General features: G+C 39.6%; 1 protein-coding gene across 1 annotated transcript in view; it reads right to left on the reverse strand.

Moving 5' to 3' along the window:
• srbd1 (S1 RNA binding domain 1) overlaps positions 1-21,536 on the reverse strand; it is a 400,732-nt gene that overhangs the window by 234,359 nt on the left and 144,837 nt on the right. The window contains exon 16 of the mRNA XM_085980499.1: positions 8,778-8,869. Within this exon, the coding sequence (XP_085836625.1) occupies positions 8,778-8,869 (92 nt within the window). The remainder of the gene's footprint in view (positions 1-8,777; positions 8,870-21,536) is intronic.

The raw sequence follows: 21,536 nt of genomic DNA on the forward strand, positions 1-21,536 counted from the left end.
CATTCAGAAATGCACCTACCAAGTTCAAAAGGGTAAAAAGCTTACACCTGCTGTATGCCGAATTCATTTACTTCACCTCACCAAAAATTATACTTTGAAATTCAATACTTTAAATGCTATTACTCATTCCGATTAGAACATTTCCCTGCTGTTCTGCTCCAAAGCCAGTCAACTGAAGGGAGTTAAAGTGACATGCTGTTAAGTACTTATCAACATGCAAATTAAATAGGCTGTGTCTCTAATAATCTTGTTATTTCTAATATCTGCCAAAATACAAAGCAAAAATTTCAAATGAAAATACCTTTGCGCCTCAAATAAAGTTGCAATGCACTATTAACTGCAGATCTTAAACTGTAATCAACAGAAACAGAACTTACTGCAAGAAATTATGACCTAACCGGCAAGACATGGTGGTATTTCTCAATGCAGGAGTTAGCTGCAGGCCATGGTTAAGTTTCACCTACTGATCCTTCAATCTGCTAATCTAGTCATTTGTAAAGTAACTATGGGTAGCCCATGTGTGCTGTAAAACAGGAGGCAATGCATCAAAGCATAGCAGGAAGTGTATAATGGATTCAGATTTAGACGACAGATAACCAAACTAGCACTTTTTCAAGCCTCTCTAATTATTCTAACCCTTTAATTGGCCTGAAGGACATTCATAAAAGCTCTATCTAAACGTTTTAAAAGGAGCTTTTCTTCAAACATACTTCGCATTTTTTCTTCTCATTAAATCAGAGAACAGAATTAGGCTGATTTTGCACATCTCGTCACAGCTAGTTCAAACATCGCACAGGGTGGGTCAAGTCTCCTTCAGGAGGGGAGAAAATTGGAAATTGCACTCGGGTTTAAAAAAAAATTAACAGTGAATCCTGTATACAAAGACCACCTGTCTGTCGTAACTGCATTAATTGTGCCAACAATACATTACTGTTTCAAATCTGAACGACCAAGAGACCACCCACTGCCTTTCCTCAACGTGGGCATTATATGTATGTTGCACTGTAGAAGAAATCATCTGCATGGAGATTGACCAGGAACAATAATTATTTCATTGTACTTATGAATGAAGTAGAGGGTTCTGTAAAAAATGATTTTTCTTTTAGATAATTGAGCTATGAAGAGGGATAAAGGAAGCTAAACCTATTTTTGTTAGGAAAAAGATGACTGATGGGGGGAGGGGGGAACATAATCCAAGTTTTTAAAATTATGAACACAATCAATAAGATAGATGTATTTATGCAAAACTAGGAAAGAACCACCTGTGGCCAAGATTATAAACATGGCTTAAACAGCTTCACACTTGATTTATGGAGCATGCTGCCACCTGGTGGAACAAATACTCATTCAGACGCAAGCATTCAAATGGAAATTGGGTTGATTCCCAATTCACTGGGAAGTGGAAACATATGGGTTTGTGGGGGAAATAAGAAAAACTGTCAGATCAAATTCTAAGAACCCAGATACACTGTAATTCCTTTTTTCCTCATTCTTATTGATTTTGACTAATAGTGCCCTGTCAGCCAGTCATACAGAGAATGTGATACCTTTTATTCAGCTTATTATTCAGTTATTTTTTCTTCATAGTTCAATTAACCTTGCAATGCGTGTGATTTTGTTATGCTATTCTTTGCATTTACAATTGTGAATACGCTCTATACTTTTAAATGTAAAATCAATAATGATAAAATTGGACAAATGAGCTATTATAATTTCCGTGTAAGTATATTGTATTCTGTAACCAAGATTTTCTTTAAAATATTTTTTTTCATGCAATTTTTCATGATTTTTACTTATTAACGCTCGGATATAAAAATATTTGTCTTTGTCAGTATCATTTCAGAGTTATTTGGGAAAATAACTGCAATATATGCACAATAATTTGGTGTCTATCCCGACCTAGACCACCTTTTTATTGTTTCATGCAAACATGCACGGTGAGTGAATTATTACTCAAATACAGATTCTGGAGAATGATGACAGTGAATCAGAACACTAATCTTTCATGTCTGCAATCCTAATCCAAATCCAAGCCAAATAAAAGCTCTTTCTTTAAAAAATTAAAAGTTCCCTTTAGTAGTTCCAAGCACAAAATTGGAAGAAACTGATACAGGCTGGCCTCCCAGTATGCTTATAATTTGCCTCTCAAATAATCAATTCAACATGTCCAATATGGTCACAGTGATCTCAGATGATGCCAGACTCTTTTGTTCTGTGTAGTAGTTGAGTACCTCACAGAATACGCCTTATAGTGCATCTAATCATCTTGTGCTGTTGATTGGCCCAGTAACACATGGTCATCCCTGTGGACATTTCTACTTTGATGATAAGGAATTAGCAAAGAAGGCTTGTACCTCCCGGGATGATGTCCAACGTAGCTTGATCACCTGACCAGCACTACAGGTAATCAACTAAAGTAAATCCATTGACAAATATTGACATTTGTGATGTATTGCTGCCATTTCACAAGACCACAAAATAATTATGGATAAGGCATTTAGCCCAAGTTAATCCATCCAGAACGATTCTAAAATCTGTCCGCTGCAGCATCCAATGGTTTTTGAAAATTCCAGGGGTTTCGCCTCCACTACTCTTACCTAGATGATCACTCCATGTATTTAGCACTCCTTCTTCAAAGAAGAGCTTCCTAGTATCTGTCCTAAATTTCACTTTTACTAGATTGAAACCATGATTCCTCATCCTACTCTTACAACTTAAAAGTAGTTTTCTTGATTTCTCTTTGTCCATACCATTTACTATCTTGTAAGCTTCTATAAGATCAGTGTTTTCGTTTAAGGTTGAAAAATCCAAATGCTGTTCTAGTCTTTTACTCAGACCTTTGACACGAGGGTATATAAACTCATCATGGGCGGTAGCACAAAACAGGCAGTATCGCATTGACTGCCTGTTATATGCCAAGCCTGATATTCAGTTCCATTAATGTCAATTGAACCGAATATCTGGCGGGGCATATAACGGCTGCCTATTTTGCACGACCGTCCAAGTCGAATTTCAACCCCTAGGGGATCAGCATCGCAGTTCTTCTTTGCATTTCCACCAGTTCTACAATGTCTGTCTCACATCTTGGTGGTGCAGAGTATTGACACAGAATTTCAAAGGAGGGTTGTCGTTTTAGTTGGGCACTGACCAGAGTCTGAATTTTGGCAACAGACACAGGAGTATAGGTAGCATTTCTGCAAGATTTGAAATTTGGTCTCGAGGTCAACTATTCTACTCTGCCATTTGTTTTAAAGAAGTGAATGCTAGCTAGAGAACCAGCCAGCACTGCAGTCAAAGATTTGGGACCATAATACATTTCTAAACACATGAATTAGAGCCAAACATAGTACTGTAGTCAGTTTGTTTCCAATACAAATACAGTCAATCGTGTCACTGTACAACAACTAAAATATTTACAGGTCCTTTGTTGGCACGCCCAAGTCATTATACAAACAGTTTTCTCACAGAGGAGGGTGGGGTCTAAGGAGCAAATAAAAATGTGAGGCACTGAAGTGGATGCTGTTTTTCATTCCACCAGGCAGTCACAGCATACCTGGAAGCAGGTTGGCTGCATACCATCTCACTGGAAATGGTGTGTAGTATGGGACAGAGATGGGGAGCGAGTCGAGGGGGCTAGAAATATGACTGTAAAAATGAAACAACAGGAATTAAGTCTTTTAACTTAAATTGTGTTTCCCAAAGTGAACAAACACATTTATATTTTCTTGGGGGCTTAAATAAAATATTAAAGCAGATCCTCAAGTTAGGACCTACTTTTTGAATATGGTTCCCATTCATTACAAAAGCACTGTAAACTGAAATGCAGAACATTTTACAACCTCAAAATATGAGCTTCTGGGTCAATGAACTTCCAACTGTTTTGTGATATTTATTGGGCCATATGTTTAACACCCCAGTTTCACTTTAGCAAAGTTTAAAAAGTGCATAAACTTCTTTCTACATGATCCACAAAAGGTCCTCATAAAAAACTGAATCATTAGTGTCTTGCAGTTCTCAGTATCCAACTTTCTTTTGGATGCTTGAGAGAATAGTTTAATTGAATCCTTGTACATAGTGTAAATACAGGAATTTTTCAGCATGGGTTCTTTGTCTCTTTCTCAGTCTGCAATTCAGATCCCCAGAATCTCTAAATTTTGAGTACTGGATAGTAAACTTTCAGTAATTTACTTAAAATTTGACATTAGCAATGTACAGCAGCAGTGCAGTTTCTTACCCAAAATTCCCCAAAGGCAATCAACAAGCTCATATATTTGAGCAATGTGTGGTCATTAGCTTTCATAAAGTCTATTCATTCAACAAATTATTTACTATAGTTAAAACATTGTAGGATTTTAATAGCCCATTTAAAAAAAAAATCTGGAAATGGAACCTAAATTAAGCTACTAAAGAAAAGCAACAGTAAATATTTGGAATAGTCCCTTACTCTGCATTACTTTTTTTAAATATATTACTTTGTATTTTCTCCCACTTTTAAAGTTGCCCTTGTGACCATTCCTCAGCTGCTCTACAACCTAACACCAATTAGAGCAAACTAATGGACTAAAGTGAAGTGCCCTCAAACAGGATTAGGAACATACCATGTGGGAAATCACAGTAATGAACTCCTGGGGCATAGCATGTAGACGGATGGAAGCACTGCATTACTCTGAAGCTGCAAACATTTTGGGGGAAAAATTCAGTATCGCCCCGTTTGGGGCGCCATTATCGGCCGTGTGCAAAGTTTAGCGCCTGGTGCTAATTATCACCTCCGACGGCAAACTTGGCTTTTATCACCCCTGGAGGTGATTGGAGCGCTAAATCAGGCGCTGCACACGTCTCTTAAGGAGCAAAGTCCGAGGAGCGAGGCGCTACCTCAGAGCGCGGGCGAAGAAGTGCATATCAAAATATACCTGCAAAGTGCTGCTCAGTACCCAAAACTCCTTCACACAGCGTTGAATCACTCCAGAAGTCTCTCTCTCTCTCTCTCTTTCAGAATGCGTGGTGCACAAATGTCACCAACAAAAAAAGGCAGGAAGCGGCCGCCTTTAAATAGCGCTCCCCCAGTCCCTTTCTGACTGCAAAACGCTCCCCTCAACCTGTCGTTGCTAGCGGCGGGCAGTAAGGCAGGGGGCGCCACTCAATATCCAGTCCGGGGCACTACCGGGGCGTTGCGCACTCGATTAACGTCATGATCTGCCGGCGCAGGAGATCGTGGTGGTAGTGTTTAGCGCCGCTGCAAAATGTCTAGTTAATTTCACGAGCGGCGCAAACATCGCCGCGCCCGGACGCTAGTTGCTTTGCGCCCTCTTAAGGCACTAACGGGAGGCGCAAACAACTGAATTTTTCCCCCTTTAACTTTTGGTACCCGAATGGCTGCTAATTAGGAAAAATCCTGGTACCAAAGATAGGGCACTAAGTTATTAACTTAAGTCCAACGCTGCATGAATTTGGTCACAGTACAAGTAAAAGCCAATTTAGGTTCCAAACTGAACAGCCAACAATACACTGCATAAAGATACAATAGTGCATATACTAAATTGCATTACTAGGTAAACTCCTCAAGTGCCATTACAAAAGCTTAACAAGACTTTTCAACTGGCTTGAAACACAAATTCCATTTTTAGTGCAACCAGAATGGGTTGTGGTTTCTGAGCAACAGAAACAATCATAACTGAGGTGCTGCTCCATAACTTTTGCTGGGAAAGCATCCCAGTGATTTTAATATTTGTATTTATATGTTGTTCCACTGCCATTATGTGGTGAAAAATTCTGGGAATTCAGTATACAGGCTTTTAGTCTTGCGGTATCATTGAGTATACAAGCCTAGGCCAAATGCAACAGAAAACACCTTTTTGTCACGAGACTATAGCAGTCCATCAACAAATGATCAAAGTACTCCGAAACCCTCAAGTAGGTTCAGTGCTCATAACACTAAGGGATGGCTAGCTCTGCCACTTCTGTGATGTGGGAATCCTATTGCCACTAGCCTACAAGTTACACCATGAACTATGTCGTTTTACATAAGATATCTGTCTATTCTATAAACAGCCCTTTAGTGGGATTGTGATAGTAGCAGAAGCAAGACTCAGGCCCAGATTTCAACAAATCAAATGCAACCATACCCACCAGACTAAGCTGCCTTAGGTGAAACACGAAGTTCAAGATACACAAAGTATAATATGATCTTTATTATGGTTTTCAGAGCACTGAAATAAAGAATCTACAATAATCAAATACAGTGTGTTTATTTGTGGTTGTATTTCATAAAGGCACTTGTTCATTTTAACTTACTGTAAGATTTTTACAGATGAAAAGAAACCATGTTATAACAAAAGTCTTCCAGATGAAACAGGACTAGGGTCTGCTGTAAAAAGAGTTTTGTTCCTAATTTGTTGTTTTTAATTTGTAATATATAACCAATGCAAATTATTCTACAAATGTATTTAAAAAAGACAAGATAGGACCAAGACAAACAGCATGTTACTGAGGCTAATGAATATACGTCGCCTAAATGATAATTGTGAATTATGTAATTATTTTAAAAAGCTTTGTGCTGAATAATTGTTTTTTTTTTTTTTTTAATACTGACCTTTTCTTTTACATAGCCAAAGGCAAGAGATGCTCTTTTAGGTTTAAGAAGGTTTAAATAGACGCTAGCTAAAGTTGACATTAAGGCAAAACTTCCCACACACCTAATCTTTAAATGCTGTTATTTCTATAAGAAACAGTCAGAAGAAATTATTTTTTTCTCAGTGCTTTACTTTTGCTCTCACTAGGTACTATGACAGCTGTGACTGTACGCCTACTTTCATGACACATCCTCTAGGGTATGACCTCACTGATATTACGGCTTCAAACTCGTAACAAGGGAAGCCAGAAGGCATTTCACAAAGGAAAGTGTAAGCAGTTTGCTGTAGTTTAAGTGTAAATTAATCCAATGTATTTTGGCCTGTGGCGAAATGACAGGCAGATGGGAGTTGACAATGCTACGCTATGTGACCTTTTGCTCTATGCTATCCTTATCTTGGGGGTGCTCCTTTGAGTGGTGCTGTCTACGATAGACCTAGCTGTCGCTCAGCAAAATCTCTTTTTAGATACTACAGTACTAGTGAATATCTCTCAATTTATGATTGCATCACATCCACTTAAAATAATTTTAAGTCTCTGCATATGTAATCTAAAAATAAAATGTGAAATAGTTGCACACAATAAATATATTTACTGACTGAAGAGAAGAATTCAACACTAAAGTTTGTGTTGTGGAAGCAATTTGCAGCTAAAACTAAATCTTTTCACTATGTACTTTTAAACATTGTATAAAATTATGAAAAAGTATGAACCATGGTATAAATTCCATTCTAACACTGTTTCCAGTAATATTGTTTCGTACATGAAACCAATAGTAAAAAGTGTCTGATTAAGTAAGTAATTATTTAAGAAACAAATCTAGCTTTTGCTGTGCATCCTGAATAAATTGAAAGATTTTATGCTCCTCACAAAATAAAACATATATAACTATATGTATAGTTAGAGTGAAATGTTCAGGATATATTTGGTAGATACTAAAATAAATTTATGAAATGTACAACTCTGGAACTACAGACCTAAATGACTCATTTCCTATGTTACAGTAGATACGCTGGAGGGCACATTGGGAGTGCACATGCTTATGTTTTTCTATCAATTTGCATGCAGGCATCAGTGAGTACAAGAGTAAAACTTAACTTCAATATTTTTTTCCAGTCCAGTTATGATCTGCAATTGAATCTATGCAAATGATCGTGAAAATATTAATGCCAATATAACAGCACAAACAGTAGGGAAAAATATTACCTTTTTTTTTTAAGAATTAAACGCAGTTTAAATTTGTAAGTTTACATTTCAAATACGCCTCTTCACACGATAAATCAAAGTGGAGGTGCTTTATTTATATCAAATGACAAATAAATTACTGGTCAGAAGGCACGGATTTTTTGCTTCTGTTACAAACTGTACAAGTTCCCCTAGCGGTTTTGTGGGTGAATACAGTGCTCAGTCCAGTAGTGAGCCATACAGACAATAAAGTTCTCGGTTTTATCCCGAGTCTATGCTGAGTAAGCTGACCTCAGTGCTAAGTTAAAATAAATTATTAAAAAGGTGTGGAATAGTTAGGATGTGGTATATTAGTTAGAAATTAAGGATGTGGTATATTAGTTACAAATTAAGTTAAAGTAAAATAATAAAAGTAGAAGAGAACATTATGAAGGAAATAGAAGGTCGGGGGGGTGGGGAAAGAGAGGAATATCTATTCTGAACTTAAATTTTCACTTTTAGCATGGGGTTAATATTACAGTCCTCCTGGGCTCCCCCAATGGCTCAGTGAATTTATACAGTGAGTAGCGGAGACAGAGACTAGAAAAGCCCTGGAGGATCAGCCCTGAATTAGGAAGGGGGAAAAAAGGGCATGGTTTCCTGTTCTTGATTACTATGCAGTGACTCCTGCTGAAAGTGAACATCAACGTAGGATGGGACTCGAATGTGATGCCTGCTCCCAGGACTGTGATGCTTTGGAAATTTGTCCAATTTCTGGAAATTTAAACTAGCAAATTGTTAATGGAGAAAAACAAGGGCTCGCCTCTTGCTTTGCTGAAAGAGGAATTTCACCCCTTGATTACTGTGCTTCAGCAACAGTACGTGAATGAACTTAAAAAAACAACAGCCAGCAATCTAAACATTTAATTATCTAAGTGTACACTTTCACTCATACAATAGAAAAACTGATTTGGAATTTAGCTTACCTGCACTTCTGATATTAGGATCCAGACCTGGCATCTCTTTAGCAGCTTCTGGGCTGACACTATATATGGATGCTCCAGCTTCACTGGTAATACTGTAAAAGTTTTTAAACATTTTTAAAAAAAATAAACGGCAAGATGCAATGTTCTAAGCTACCAAATGATTTTGAGCTAGGAATGCAAGTTAATAACATTAGTTACTCTTACTAACTCCGGCAGTGGTAGTATCATTTACGTGACTATCCTGAAAGTGCTGTGTCAGCCCCATATCAAGTGTGATAGCATTACAAACTTTCCCTTTGCTGCTCAGTTTAGAATAATTAATAATTGGCTGTACCCACTTTCCCTTTCCTCCCCACAGCTAGTGAAGAATTGCCTGTGTGCCACTCTCAAGGGCCTGCTGGCAGCCAATTTAAGCATTTTCTCTAGATATACCATATATGGAGGCACCGATGGCTCAGTGGATAAATGCACCATGTACAGGAAACTTTGTGCTATCCAGCACCGACAGGACCGAGCTGTTGCCGCTCCCTCAAAACTGCCGGACACTCCAGCGCTAATGTTGAAACATACGGAGATTTTCAGCTCCATGTGAATCAACAAACCCTGTTGCTTAGCAACAGCTTCTAAACAGTCGGCAAGCGTCTCTGTAGCGTCTCTAGCTGAAGCTGTTGTTTAGCTACAGACCTTGCAGAGCCTGACTGTTGAGAAAAAAGCAACGAAAAGAAAAAAAACGGCTCCTGATTTTTGCCGGTGGCTCGAGCTTGCCGGACATTTAGCCTCCGGATAACACAAAGTTTCCTATAGTCAGGTAGTGAGCCGTATGGGTCAGGAAGGTCCCGGTGCACTGTCTAGATGCACACCACTTGGCCATAGGGCAGTGGGCATCCACGGAGGTCCACAGCATGAATTAGCAACTTCAGGAAAGAGATAAAGTAAATTGGAGGGAAACAACTTGCCGTACCTCGCTCCTGAAGTTTCTGTAATATATCACTGCCCATCTTTGTGTTCCAATGAATGGATCAAACCAATATTTTAAAACAAATCTCACTGTACACTGGCAAACAGCTTAAGATATAACACAAAAGAAAAAACTAAAGAAAAGCTTTATTAATTTACTTTACCACAAATGTAAGACTTATAGTATTATGCTCTTTTTAAAGAAACAAAAGATGAAAAAGATCAAGTTTTGAATATATCCATCTTTAGATCATTCATCTAGTTCCAATAGCAACCACCTTAAGTACTTCACCACTCTGCTGGGCCCTTTGGATAAATTAAGGGAAATAGTACCAGAGAGAGAGAGAGTTACATCTCCTATTGACTATCCTATGACTTGAAAAGACATAGGATAAAGTAACAAGTTTAAAGAACTGAAGAATTATTTAATGAAAAGGCAGTGTTTTATTACTGTAATACTGTCGCCACCTAGAGGCCATTTGTGTCCCAATCTGCCTTGGTGTTACTGAAGTAGCTGATTTGATTACAACTATATCAATAAATCCTAACTTTTGAGTCGTCCACTTCTATGCAACTTTAATTACTGCTTTTTTTGGGAATTTACTATATTTTTTAAACTGTCTATTGTGAGGACTAATTAAAAATGAAAAGTATTTTTGGTGGAAAATATTACAATAACTGAGTAAAGGCTGCTTTAAATATTTTAAAAACTAAGTTGCAATATAGCAACACTAATTTTGATGGCTTTCAGATTAATCTTAAGAAATGTATTTCACGAACAAAATTTTCAATAAATAAGAAGTCTATAGATTTAATTCAAATCAACACTGTATTTTATTGTAGCAGATTCCCCAAAGTTCCTGCCCCCTATGCTTTTAATATTCTTCAGTGATTCGAGCGCATCTTATCCCAGGGTATTGCTAAATTCAGATTTGTACATCACACCTTGGACAGCAGAGTCCAGGAGGACAGTGAGGCAGTAGTATATTAATTTCAATTTATCACTGACGCCCAGTTGCCTGTAGACAAGCAGGGCAGATAAAAGATATGCAAATTAGTTACTTTTAAGCAAACCAGTTTAAAAAAACACAAGCACCTGGATGAAAGGTGGTTAATATGCTAAGCGACTAAACAATAAGCAATTTGTTAGCTTGTCTAGGTAATCGAAAACTACCCCTCACCCATTTTGTACCATTACACGAAGAGAAGTTATACTGATTGAACCAAGTGAATCCTAACATAACTGTTGCTCTACATGTACACTCGCTGTGAAATAAAGCAGCTTAACAATTCTCATCAAGCCTCACTTCACCAAGTGATAACTCAGTACATCTTCAGAGAGGTTGTAGAAGTATATGGGTGAAAAACACGCATACCCAGTCTAGATCACAAGAGGATGCTGTTGTTACATCCCTGGGTTCCACAATTGCACAGCACTGAGAGTCAACTCCCATAAAAGACAGACGTTCAGACTGCTTATGGGAGCAACTGAGAAGGAATCTATGGCAGGCCCGAATTTGTAACAGTGGGCAACAGGGATCCCACTGAGCTCATTCAATTAAAGTGTGTTGCCACTGGAGTCATACCAGGCTGAAGCCTATAGCTGGAAAGGCGGGTTTCTGACCCTGTAGGAATGAAGAGCGTGCTGTTCATATTATGAATTTCACTCTGGCATTGCATCCACGATGAAGCATTTACTGTTAACAGGGCTTTTACTAACAAGACTGGCAATCTGACCTCAGCAACCACCTGCCCATAGCCTTTGCAGTCAGCGCATAAAAGTCATCTGGAAGGTAATCTGCAAGTACAGTTTGCTGGAAAAAAAATCTTCTGATGCCCGCATATGAAAATGCAGTTAGAGAGAAAAATCTTTTGGCAAATTACAATGAAAAACAGATGCTTCTTGATTAAGGACATACAGGTGATGACAGAACTCCACTGACACAATACACTTGCCCTTAATCATATAACAGTTATTTCTCAATTCCGATGCTAAATCTAGTCACACCCGAGACCAAGCTGAAACCCCCTATGGGACCAGCTTCCTCCAAAACAAACACCACACATCTCAAGCTGAATGAAGTAATGATCACTATTTTCAAACACTCACTTCCAGAAAATACCAAACAGGTTATTATTGTGTCACACAGCACAGCACACCTTTACATATTTAACCATTTATAAAGTTTTAAAATTAGGTAATTTTTAAATTTATTAAAAACTTAAAATTACAATACAGGTACAAGGAAACCAAGAATGGTCACCAGCCTGTGCTGTTTAATATAAGGCAAGTATTTATTATCTGTTTATAAAAGGTTACTCAAATTATTCACATTTTGTTTTATGATTTTCTGTATTAGAAAACATACAAAAATTTCTCTCTCCCACATGGCAGCTGTCTTTCACTCTGCCAGCGCATTTCACACTTCATCTAGAGCCATTGTTTGTTTCTTTACCTGTCTGATTACTATCTCGTCTCACCTTGAACATCTCAATGTCTCTTCTTTCATCCCCTCCCCCATTTCCCAGCCCCCAAACTGCCTTTTGTTTCATTTCCTGCCTTTTCTCTCAGTTCTGTAGAAGGGTTTCGCCCTGAAACGTTGACTCTATTTCTCTCTCCACGGATGTTGCCTGGCCTGCTGAGTTTTTCCAGCGTTTTCTGTTGTTATTTCGGATTTCCAGCATCCGCAGTATTTTGCTATCATACAAAAATCAAGTTGCACTTATTGAACGACGCAATGTGTGTGTGTCGCATTAGTTTTACAAGCTTTTTGGTATTCAGATGGTTAAACTTTGACTTGTAACCAGTTTCAATTTGTTTTTGTAGGACGTTATTCCTTTTTATTTGTCACTCCAAATAGAATTAAAATGAAAACTCCTCCCAGTGAATTGCTAGATACGGAGAAAGTTAACTTCCAAAGGATCAGGCCTTTTTACTGACAACGTAATGCTTTATAATGAATGAGATTTAACCCAATCTTTCTCGATTCCCCATTTCAAATAATTACTTTTAGTGAAGCAAAACCCTGTGTTTGCATTGCAGTGAATGGATGGATACACAAACATGAACTGCAGAATCTCAACTTACTCTGGTTGCCTTACATTATCAAATCCAATGTGGAAATATGAAAATCGTACATTTTTGACTATTAGTATAATTTCTTGTTACATTTGAAGTTCTTGGAACATAGTGGAAGGGGGGAGGGGAGCAGAAAGGGGAATAAAGACCCAAATTTATATATTTTAAATTATCTACTCAAGAGTGATTACCTTGTACTGGGATAAATGAAGGTAAATTAGAACTAGGTGGTTTTATTAAAGTTAGGTTTAATTAAATGAAACCCTTGATTAAAATGAAATATCCAAAAGTAGCAATTTTCACACTACACAAGGTACATAATCCACCTGACTAGAAGATTAGATATTTAAAACATAAGGCAGCAAATTTTCACTCAACTTTTTCTCTGTTCTCTTCTTTTTCTCTGACTTCTTTAACTATTTCATGATCAATTCATTCAACATTTAAGCTGCTTGGTTATTTAACACCTGCAAAAATTATTTGCTGTACATCTGTGCTATAATTCAACAGTGTTCTAGAGTGAGTAAAGATTTCTTATTTTGAATTTTTTTTTAAATAATGTGAAACGGTTCTCTCAGTAAAAATGGAACTTGACTTATTTTGTCACTTAACGAGCAGTTCTGATAATAAAGTTTTCTATATTTTCTACCTGGGATCATGCCAGTTCACAATCACATTACATACAAACTACAATTTCCAGAATATATCATCCATATATAGAAACATTATCGGGGAAGATCTCCTCTGTTGGTTACGTTGCAAAATCATAAATGCATTCTTTATACTTGCATTTACAATTCCACAACAAATAGCAAACAGAGGAAATATTTTTCTCAAATTTACTCTGATGCAATATTTTTAGCTGGAACAATTATATTGCTTGCTAATTTCAAGTTTCTAAATGCATAGACATTTCTCTCTGATCTAACTTGAACATATATTCTAAAATCAAATGATTACTGCAAACATTTTTTTTGTTAGAGAAAAGGAAACAAAGGACTTGCATTTATATAGCATCCTAAAGTGCTTTGTAACCAATAAATTACATTTGATTTGAAGTGTTGTCAATGCCGTTTTGGCAGTGTTTGTTGAGGAATACATGTTGGCCAGAACATCGAAAGAACTCCCTGTACTTCTTCAAATAGTGCCATAGGACCTTTGACATTCACCTGAACAGGCAGATGGGATCTTGGTTTAACATCTCATCTGAGAACTGCACTGAAGTGTCAGCTTAGATTACATGCTGAAGTCCTGGAGTGCGGTTTGAACACAACCTTCTGACATAGAGGCGAGCGTTCTACCACTGAGCCTAGCTGACACTTGGAAGAATGAATAGAACAGAGACAGCACTAAAACTTTTAATTTGCAAAAAGATATAGTGAATAAAAAAGATGCATAATATTTGAATTCCATTAACTTCTTAGCTTAGAAATTTGATTAGCAAACATTATAAAGTCAGATTCCTTAATTGACATCACATCACTTGATACAGGAAACTGTGTGTTATCCGGAGGCTAAGTGTCCAGCAAGCTCGAGCCACCGGCAAAAATCAGGAGCCGTTTTGTTAGGTTTTTTTTCTTCTCGTGGCTTTTTTTCAAACAGTCAGGCTCTGGAAAGTCTCTCTGAAACTCCATAATTCTATATACTTAACAAAACTAGATTTACTGTTTCAAGGCACCAAATGACAAATGCAGCTACCAGCTCAAGTGTTTCACAACTTAAGCAGCATTATTTTTCTCTGGAGGTGGCAACACATGTTTGGTCAGAACACCACAGGTGTCAGAGGCCTTTCAGCACTTGCTCCAGTGGCATTCTTTCATAGGCAAGCACGGACAGAATGCCTCAGCAGGCTATTGAACTATGGGCGATATCACACTTAAGACTAATTCCATTTTTGCTCATCTTCCCCTATTGGACCTACTGAATAGTGATCTGAAGCAGACAGTCTGTCCTTTCCCTACCCTTGCTCAAGGACCCAAAGCCAATTGCGCATCCCTTTCTGCCCACCCCGATCCATTAATTCAGCATAGACCAGATTCAAGCCAAAGATCTTTCTCGTCGCTAGAGTTCAATGTCACAACATTTCTAGAAGTTATAACACACTGTAGCAGTAGCTGACTCAAACACTTCCATTAAAGTTACAGCACATTTTATTCCAGTTGGCCAGTTTCAATGCAATTCCTTTAAACCTGACACAAACAGCCATATTAGTCATTTCAAATCAGACAGATCATAAGCAGCGACAACAGAACTTCAACAATGTACTGTATATTCCACACAATTCACTCATCTCTATCTATTTGAATGAAATCTACAGAATCCTCCCTTTCTCCAACTCCATAATTCTATATACTTAACAAAACTAGATTTACTGTTTCAAGGCACCAAATGACAAATGCAGCTACCAGCTCAAGTGTTTCACAACTTAAGCAGCATTATTTTTCTCTGTTGAGGAAAAAAAATAAATTTGAAAAATTAAAAATATACAGTAAAAACAAAAGATGAATGGTGTTTTCAAATATTAATTATACCCAAACAAATATTTGAAATCAAGGGCCAGAAATAGAATCATAAAATCCTACTGCACGGGAGGAGGCCATTTGACCCATCGTGCCTATGCCAACTCTTCGAAAGAGCTATCCAATTAATCCCGCGCTTTCAAAGCCCTGCAAATTTTTCTTTTTGAAGTATATATCCAATGCCCTGTTGAAAGTTACAAATACAGTAGGAAAAGGGAACAACAGGTTTATCTGCAAATTTAATTACACAGGTTACTTTGCTTCAACTTTCCCATCCAAACTGGGGTGCGAGGAAGTTATCCCCGCCGGGGAGGCAGACGGAGGATGCCAGCTGTAATTTACAAAGATGCCTGCAATATGCATTTTCTCCATTGGTGGCGCTGTAGCACTCCCCACAAAACTCAGGCTGATTCCCAACTCTGCTCTCTCAAACTCTCGGCATTCCCAGCAAACAATTCCAAATTACAGGGGTTTTCAATACTCCTCAGTTTAAGTGTGTTTCTTTCAGTTAAAAAAAAAAAGCTGTTTGCCTCCTTGTCTGTGCCTTTGCAATATAAATTTCTTCTTGGAAGTGCTCATGAGCCCGAAGGTCCCCACTGCCAGAGAAATAAATAAATAGCAGCAAGTTGGTGCCCTCCCCTCCCCCCCAGCCCTACTTCAAATATTTGTTAAAAGGTTCTTTGCCCCGAGTTCTGCATCTCAGAGGAGTGTCACTTTTTTTTGTCCCTGCTTCAAAGTCCAGGTGAGCCTATGGGCACCCTTGATGTTTAGAGGGAATAGATAAACAACCCTCCTTTAAGGACTGCTGATTAGGCCACTGTAGACCTGGAAAATCTGAGCAGAGCACGCACAGTGCATGATGAGGCTGGATTGAGGTCTTAAAACAGGCGTTAAAAGTTGCATATTCAAGGCGCCCAATGCCCGTTTCAGGCAGGCCCCTTGGACATCGCCGGCTTCCAATTTGGCAGACTGTGCAGTTAGGTACATAGGAACAGAAGTAGGTTATTCACCTACTCGATCCTGTTCAGCCGTTCAATTAGATCCATGGCTGCTCTGAAACCCAACTCCATATTCCTGGATACCCTTACCTAAAAACAATCTATCGAAATAACAGCAGAAAATGCTGGAAAAACTCAGCAGGCCAGGCAACATCCGTGGAGAGAAAATAGAGTCAACGTTTCGGGTCACTGAAAATTTTAACTGACTCAACATCCACAGCCTTTTTGGCAGAGAGTGTTCCAGATTTCCACTATCCTTTGTGTTAAAAAAAAAGTTTAATATTAATTTTATGCCCCCTTGTTCTGGATAGCTCCACTAGAGTTCAATTCACCGCTCCATTCCCACTCAGACCTCACCGTCCTGGCCTCTTGCATTGTTCCACGGAAGCTCACCGTAAACTCGAGGAACAGCACCTCATCTTCCGATTAGGCACTTTGCAGCCTTCCGGACTCGATATCGAGTTCAACAATTTCAGATCATAACCTCGGCCCCTATTACATTTTTACTTATATTTTTTTTCCACCCCTTTGTTTTGGGTCTTCCCTTCCCCCCCCCCCCCCCTTCCTCCTTTATTTTTTTCTCTCTCCCACATGGCAGCTGTCTCTCATCCTGCCAGTACACTTCACACCTAATCTCAGCCGTCTTTTGTCTCCACTGTCCTATTACCATCTCGTCTGGTTTTGAATACCTCTTTACTTCTTTTGTTCTATCGCAGCCCTGCCTTCGATCTATTTTATTTCCTTTCCAGTTTTGAAAAAGGGTTTCGACCCGAAACGTTGACTCTAATTTCTCTCCACGGATGTTGCCTGACCTGCTGAGTTTTTCCAGCATTTTCTGTTGTTATTTCGGATTTCCAGCATCTGCAGTATTTTGCTATCGTCACCCCACTAGAGGAAATAGTTTCTCCGTATCTGTTCCAGCGAATCCCTTAATCATTTTAAACACCTTAGTTAGATCACTCAACAATTAAACGGAATACAAACCACGTTTATACAACTGGTCCTCATAACTAAACCCTTTTAGCCCTGATATCACTCTGGTGAATCAGCACTGTACCCCCTCCAAGGCCAATAGATCTTTCCTGAGGTTTGATGCCCAAAAATCGAACTCCAGATGGGGTCTGACCAAGGCTCTGTACAACTGAAGCATCACTTCCTCATCTTTGTATCCCAGCATCCTCGAGATAAAGGCCAACATTCCATTCGTCTTTTTGATTACTTTTTTTTAACCTGTGTACTAGCTTTTAGTGATTTGTGTACATGGACACCTAAATCTGTTTGCTCCTAGTACACTTTTGGAGGAGATTGGGGGTGAGAAATCACAGCCCGAAATTGATCCAATGCAAGTTTATTGCCCAAAAAATGAGCATGACGGGGACCAACTTCTCCCCCATTGTCTGTCAAATAAACATTTAGTATCTCAAATATGTGCTTAACCAAGAGATGCTAGCATGCCAGAATTTTATTCATTTTCAAAATTCCCCATTCATGGAATCTTGCCTCCAATCTAAGAGGGAAAAATCACCCCCAAAGACCACTTGTTATTACATATCTTATTACATCTGGTCTGTATATTTAACAAACAGACACACAATGCACGTGCATAAAACATTAAGGCCTAGAAATTGGGTTGAGGCGCCAAACTGGCGCCGAGTTCGCCTGGGCGCTGGTTTTTGCGCAGCGTTCGAAGCTGTAGCGATCGTCAGAAATTCAGTTGAAGTGCCCCTAGAGGGAGACGGGGCGAGGCTCAAGGCGCTCCGCGTCCCTCTTAGGGCGCTGAAACTGAATATCGCAGCGCAACATGCCGCAGCACCACACGCTGCGGTACTGCAGGCCTTCATCCCACTGTTAAGGGGGAGGGGCCTGCAACAGCGCAAACCCCGATCGCGAGTGCCGGCAAAAGAGCCCGGCACCAAGGAGAAGTGCCGGGCTCTCGGGAAACAGCCGGCAATGCCGCGGGGGGGGGGGGGGGGGGAGACCAGGAGGCCGGGGACGGAGGTGCTGTCAGGCGGCCGCCCGCACCTCCACCTTAGCTTGCGCCTCTGCCGGCGCAGCAAGGCCCCGTGAACCGTGCGCGGGTAGCGAACGGCGCTACAGCGCCGTTCGCTACCAAATATCGCGTTCGGGGCGCGAATGGGGTGCTGCGCACACCGATGACATCATCGGTGGCGGCGCAGCGCAAATGGCTAACGCCACCATTAGCGCCCCTGCTGAATATCGCGCGAAGCGCAGCCGGTGGCGCTACAGCCACTGACTGCCTGTTTAGGTGCTAACAGGTGGCGCTACTCACCCAATTTTCCCCCCCAAAGAATTTTTAAAATTTAAATATCCAAACTAGAGTAGAACAACTTGTGACAAAAAAGCAAGAATTTCCAGAATATGTTCCCTGCCTGAGTAACAATGCAAAATAGTGGGAGGAAAAGTGGTACTAAGTTAAAAAATAGGTCCAATCCACATTGAGCCTGCATCAATTGAGAGAACATACAGATCCATCAATCTTTGGTGCACAGGAAATATTTCTTCAAATACTTTTCGGCTTTTTTTGCAGAGAAGTTCCTCCAAAAAAGTTGCTGTCATGTATATCTGTCAATTGAAGAATTCATCGTCCAAGCTTCAAGGAAGCAAGCTGGGTAAGCCAGTCTGGTAGCAAGCGGCACATGGCAGCCTTATTTTTCAAAGTCTTTTATTACCATATACTCCTGTCATATAGCCAAATACCATAAAGTTTATAGCAACTGAAGCAACACTGAAGAATATCTTGCTGCTTTCCAAATTTCAACTCTTCAAATCCCAAGTATGGGGTTTTAATTTCATTCATGGGGAAAAGCCTTTATTTCTACATATATTATTTTTTTTAATGTACAGATTTATTAAAATAATAATTGACCTCAAACTTCATTTGATTGAACTGTCTTGAAACTGTTGTACACATTGGAAGTTACAATCTTATTACAGGCTAAATACATAGGGCGCGATTTCAGTGTGCCGTGGACTCGGGATTGGAGGCGTGCAGGGGGTTAAATTCCCGAAATCGGGGGTCCCGACACCATCCCGCCTCCATGCCAGTTTCAAAGGAAGCGGGTACCTGCCCCGCACTGGGACCCGCCTCCCCGAGGCGGGAAGGGATTAGTGCCAATTAACTGCCTGTTAACAGGTAGTTAACAGGCAGTTTTTAGCCTAATCCCTATTTTTAAGCTTGACCTGTGGGATTCCTGACTGCTCCAAACCACGCCAAGTTGGAGGAGTCGGGCTGTCGGGTTGAAGAGTTTGGAGGGGTCGAGATGTCGATGTTCAGGTGAGTGATGTGTGTGTTAGGTGTGTCTAAAGTGATTAAAGAAGTTTAAATTACCTTTTCTTACCTTATCAGCCTTCCTTCCTTTAGGTTCGGGGAGTCCCTCATCTCACCGGCACAGAAAGCAGAATGGCTGCGAACTGTCAAAAGTGACAGCCTGCAGCTTTCTGTGCAGGAGAGATTTCTAACTGAGTCTGTGGAAAAGGACTCAGGTTAGAAGTAAGACTGTCAGTGTTTGACAGCTGTGAAACACTGATATTTCATCTGTCAAACGTTTTGACAGATGAAATTTCAGTCTGCGACGTCACCTGTTGCCGGGTGGCTCTTAATTGGCCTGCTGAGCCCACTGGGCGGGCTCAACAAGGTCAATCAAGTTAAAATCGCGTGGATTGGCCGCATCTCGATGGAGGCGGGACTACAACCCGAAAGTTGTAGTCCCGCCTCCAACCCGACTCCTGAATGAAAATCCAGCTCATAGAATTTACAGCACAGGAACAGGCCATTTGGCCCAACTGGTCCATGCCGGTGTTTATGCTCCACACAAGCCTCCTCCCATCCTACTTCATCTAACCCTATCAGCATAACCTATTATTCCTTTCTATTTCACATGCTTATTGAATTGCTCATTAAATGCATCTATGTTATTTGGTTCAACAACTCCATGTGGTAGCAAGTTCCACATTCTAATCACTCTTTGGGTGAAGAAGTTTCTCCTGAATAAGCCCACTCTGCCATCTTCCAAAGTCGAGATAGAGCATGTGAGGGCACTTGCTAAAACCAGAAAGCCAAAAAAGGTTCTCCGTTTGTTTCATGGGCATGCTACATATGTACCTAGATATTTGGGTAGGTGAAAGCACTCTCGGTGTGGGTGTGGTCAATGATACTGAAATCCAAAAACAGAATCCAGAGTTAAATAAAGAATAAAAATCCCCAAAGCATAACAACCCAAATAAAGCTGCCTCCCTTGTTCTTTTTCAGCACCTCAAAGCTGTAGAACTCGTTATCTTCCTGTCTTCCTTTCCTCCAACAATCTACAGGCTTTTAAAACCTAAGCATCACCTCCCCAGTAAGTGTTGGTGGGCCATTCACAGAGGGTAAAATCAGCATACATAGAAAGGTACCTAAGCAGGAAGTTGAACAGTGCAAAAAAATTATAGAACAAATACTAAAATAAATTACATTAAAGAAAGAACTCTTCCCAATATGGTCAAATGTAGATTTGTCTGACTAATACTGCCAGAGAAACAGTCACTTGTTAATGCAGTAATACAGCCTTAAGTTTTGGAAAACAAATTGTAACTAACATTTTATACATCAAAATCACTGTGATATGTCTTTATACTACAGAGTGTTTCAACAGCCAGAGCCACAGTAAAAACTGCACAAGCACATTTATTTTTTTAAGTTACAAATAACGACTACTTTCCAGAGACTGCCGTCTTTCCCAGTGGTTGTGGAAGTTATGTATTAGCCAGCAGCACTCCACTGGCCTGTACAGGGTAAATATGAGTATTTCAACCATTAAATGTACCAACAGCCAAAATCATAGCCCCTTCTGCCAGCAAGCCACTTTTAATTTCTGTTGTTATTGGAGGCAAACCAACTTTTCTGGTGTTGTGCCCTGCCTCCACCTATACGAATGTTCCGTTGCTGGTTTGCCATGACTTCAGAGCTGCCATCATTTTCCACGCAATACAGGAGATACCGAGCAAAAACTCCAGTCTATGTGCCTTGCCTTCAGGGAAGGTCAGCAGCCACAAAATAAAATCACTAGGAAACAATGGTCTACAAAATAAACTAAACGGATTCCGTAAAACAGTGCAATTTAAGTCTATTGGAGGTAATAACGTCACAAGGAACAAACAAGATTGTTTCCAGCATTTTCTGTTGTTATTTAAGATTCAAATTGGTTTG

Source organism: Somniosus microcephalus, chromosome 3 (genome assembly GCF_052327205.1).
Source record: "Somniosus microcephalus isolate GS21.2 chromosome 3, FLI_Smic_1.0, whole genome shotgun sequence".
Taxonomy (NCBI): Eukaryota; Metazoa; Chordata; class Chondrichthyes; order Squaliformes; family Somniosidae; genus Somniosus; species Somniosus microcephalus.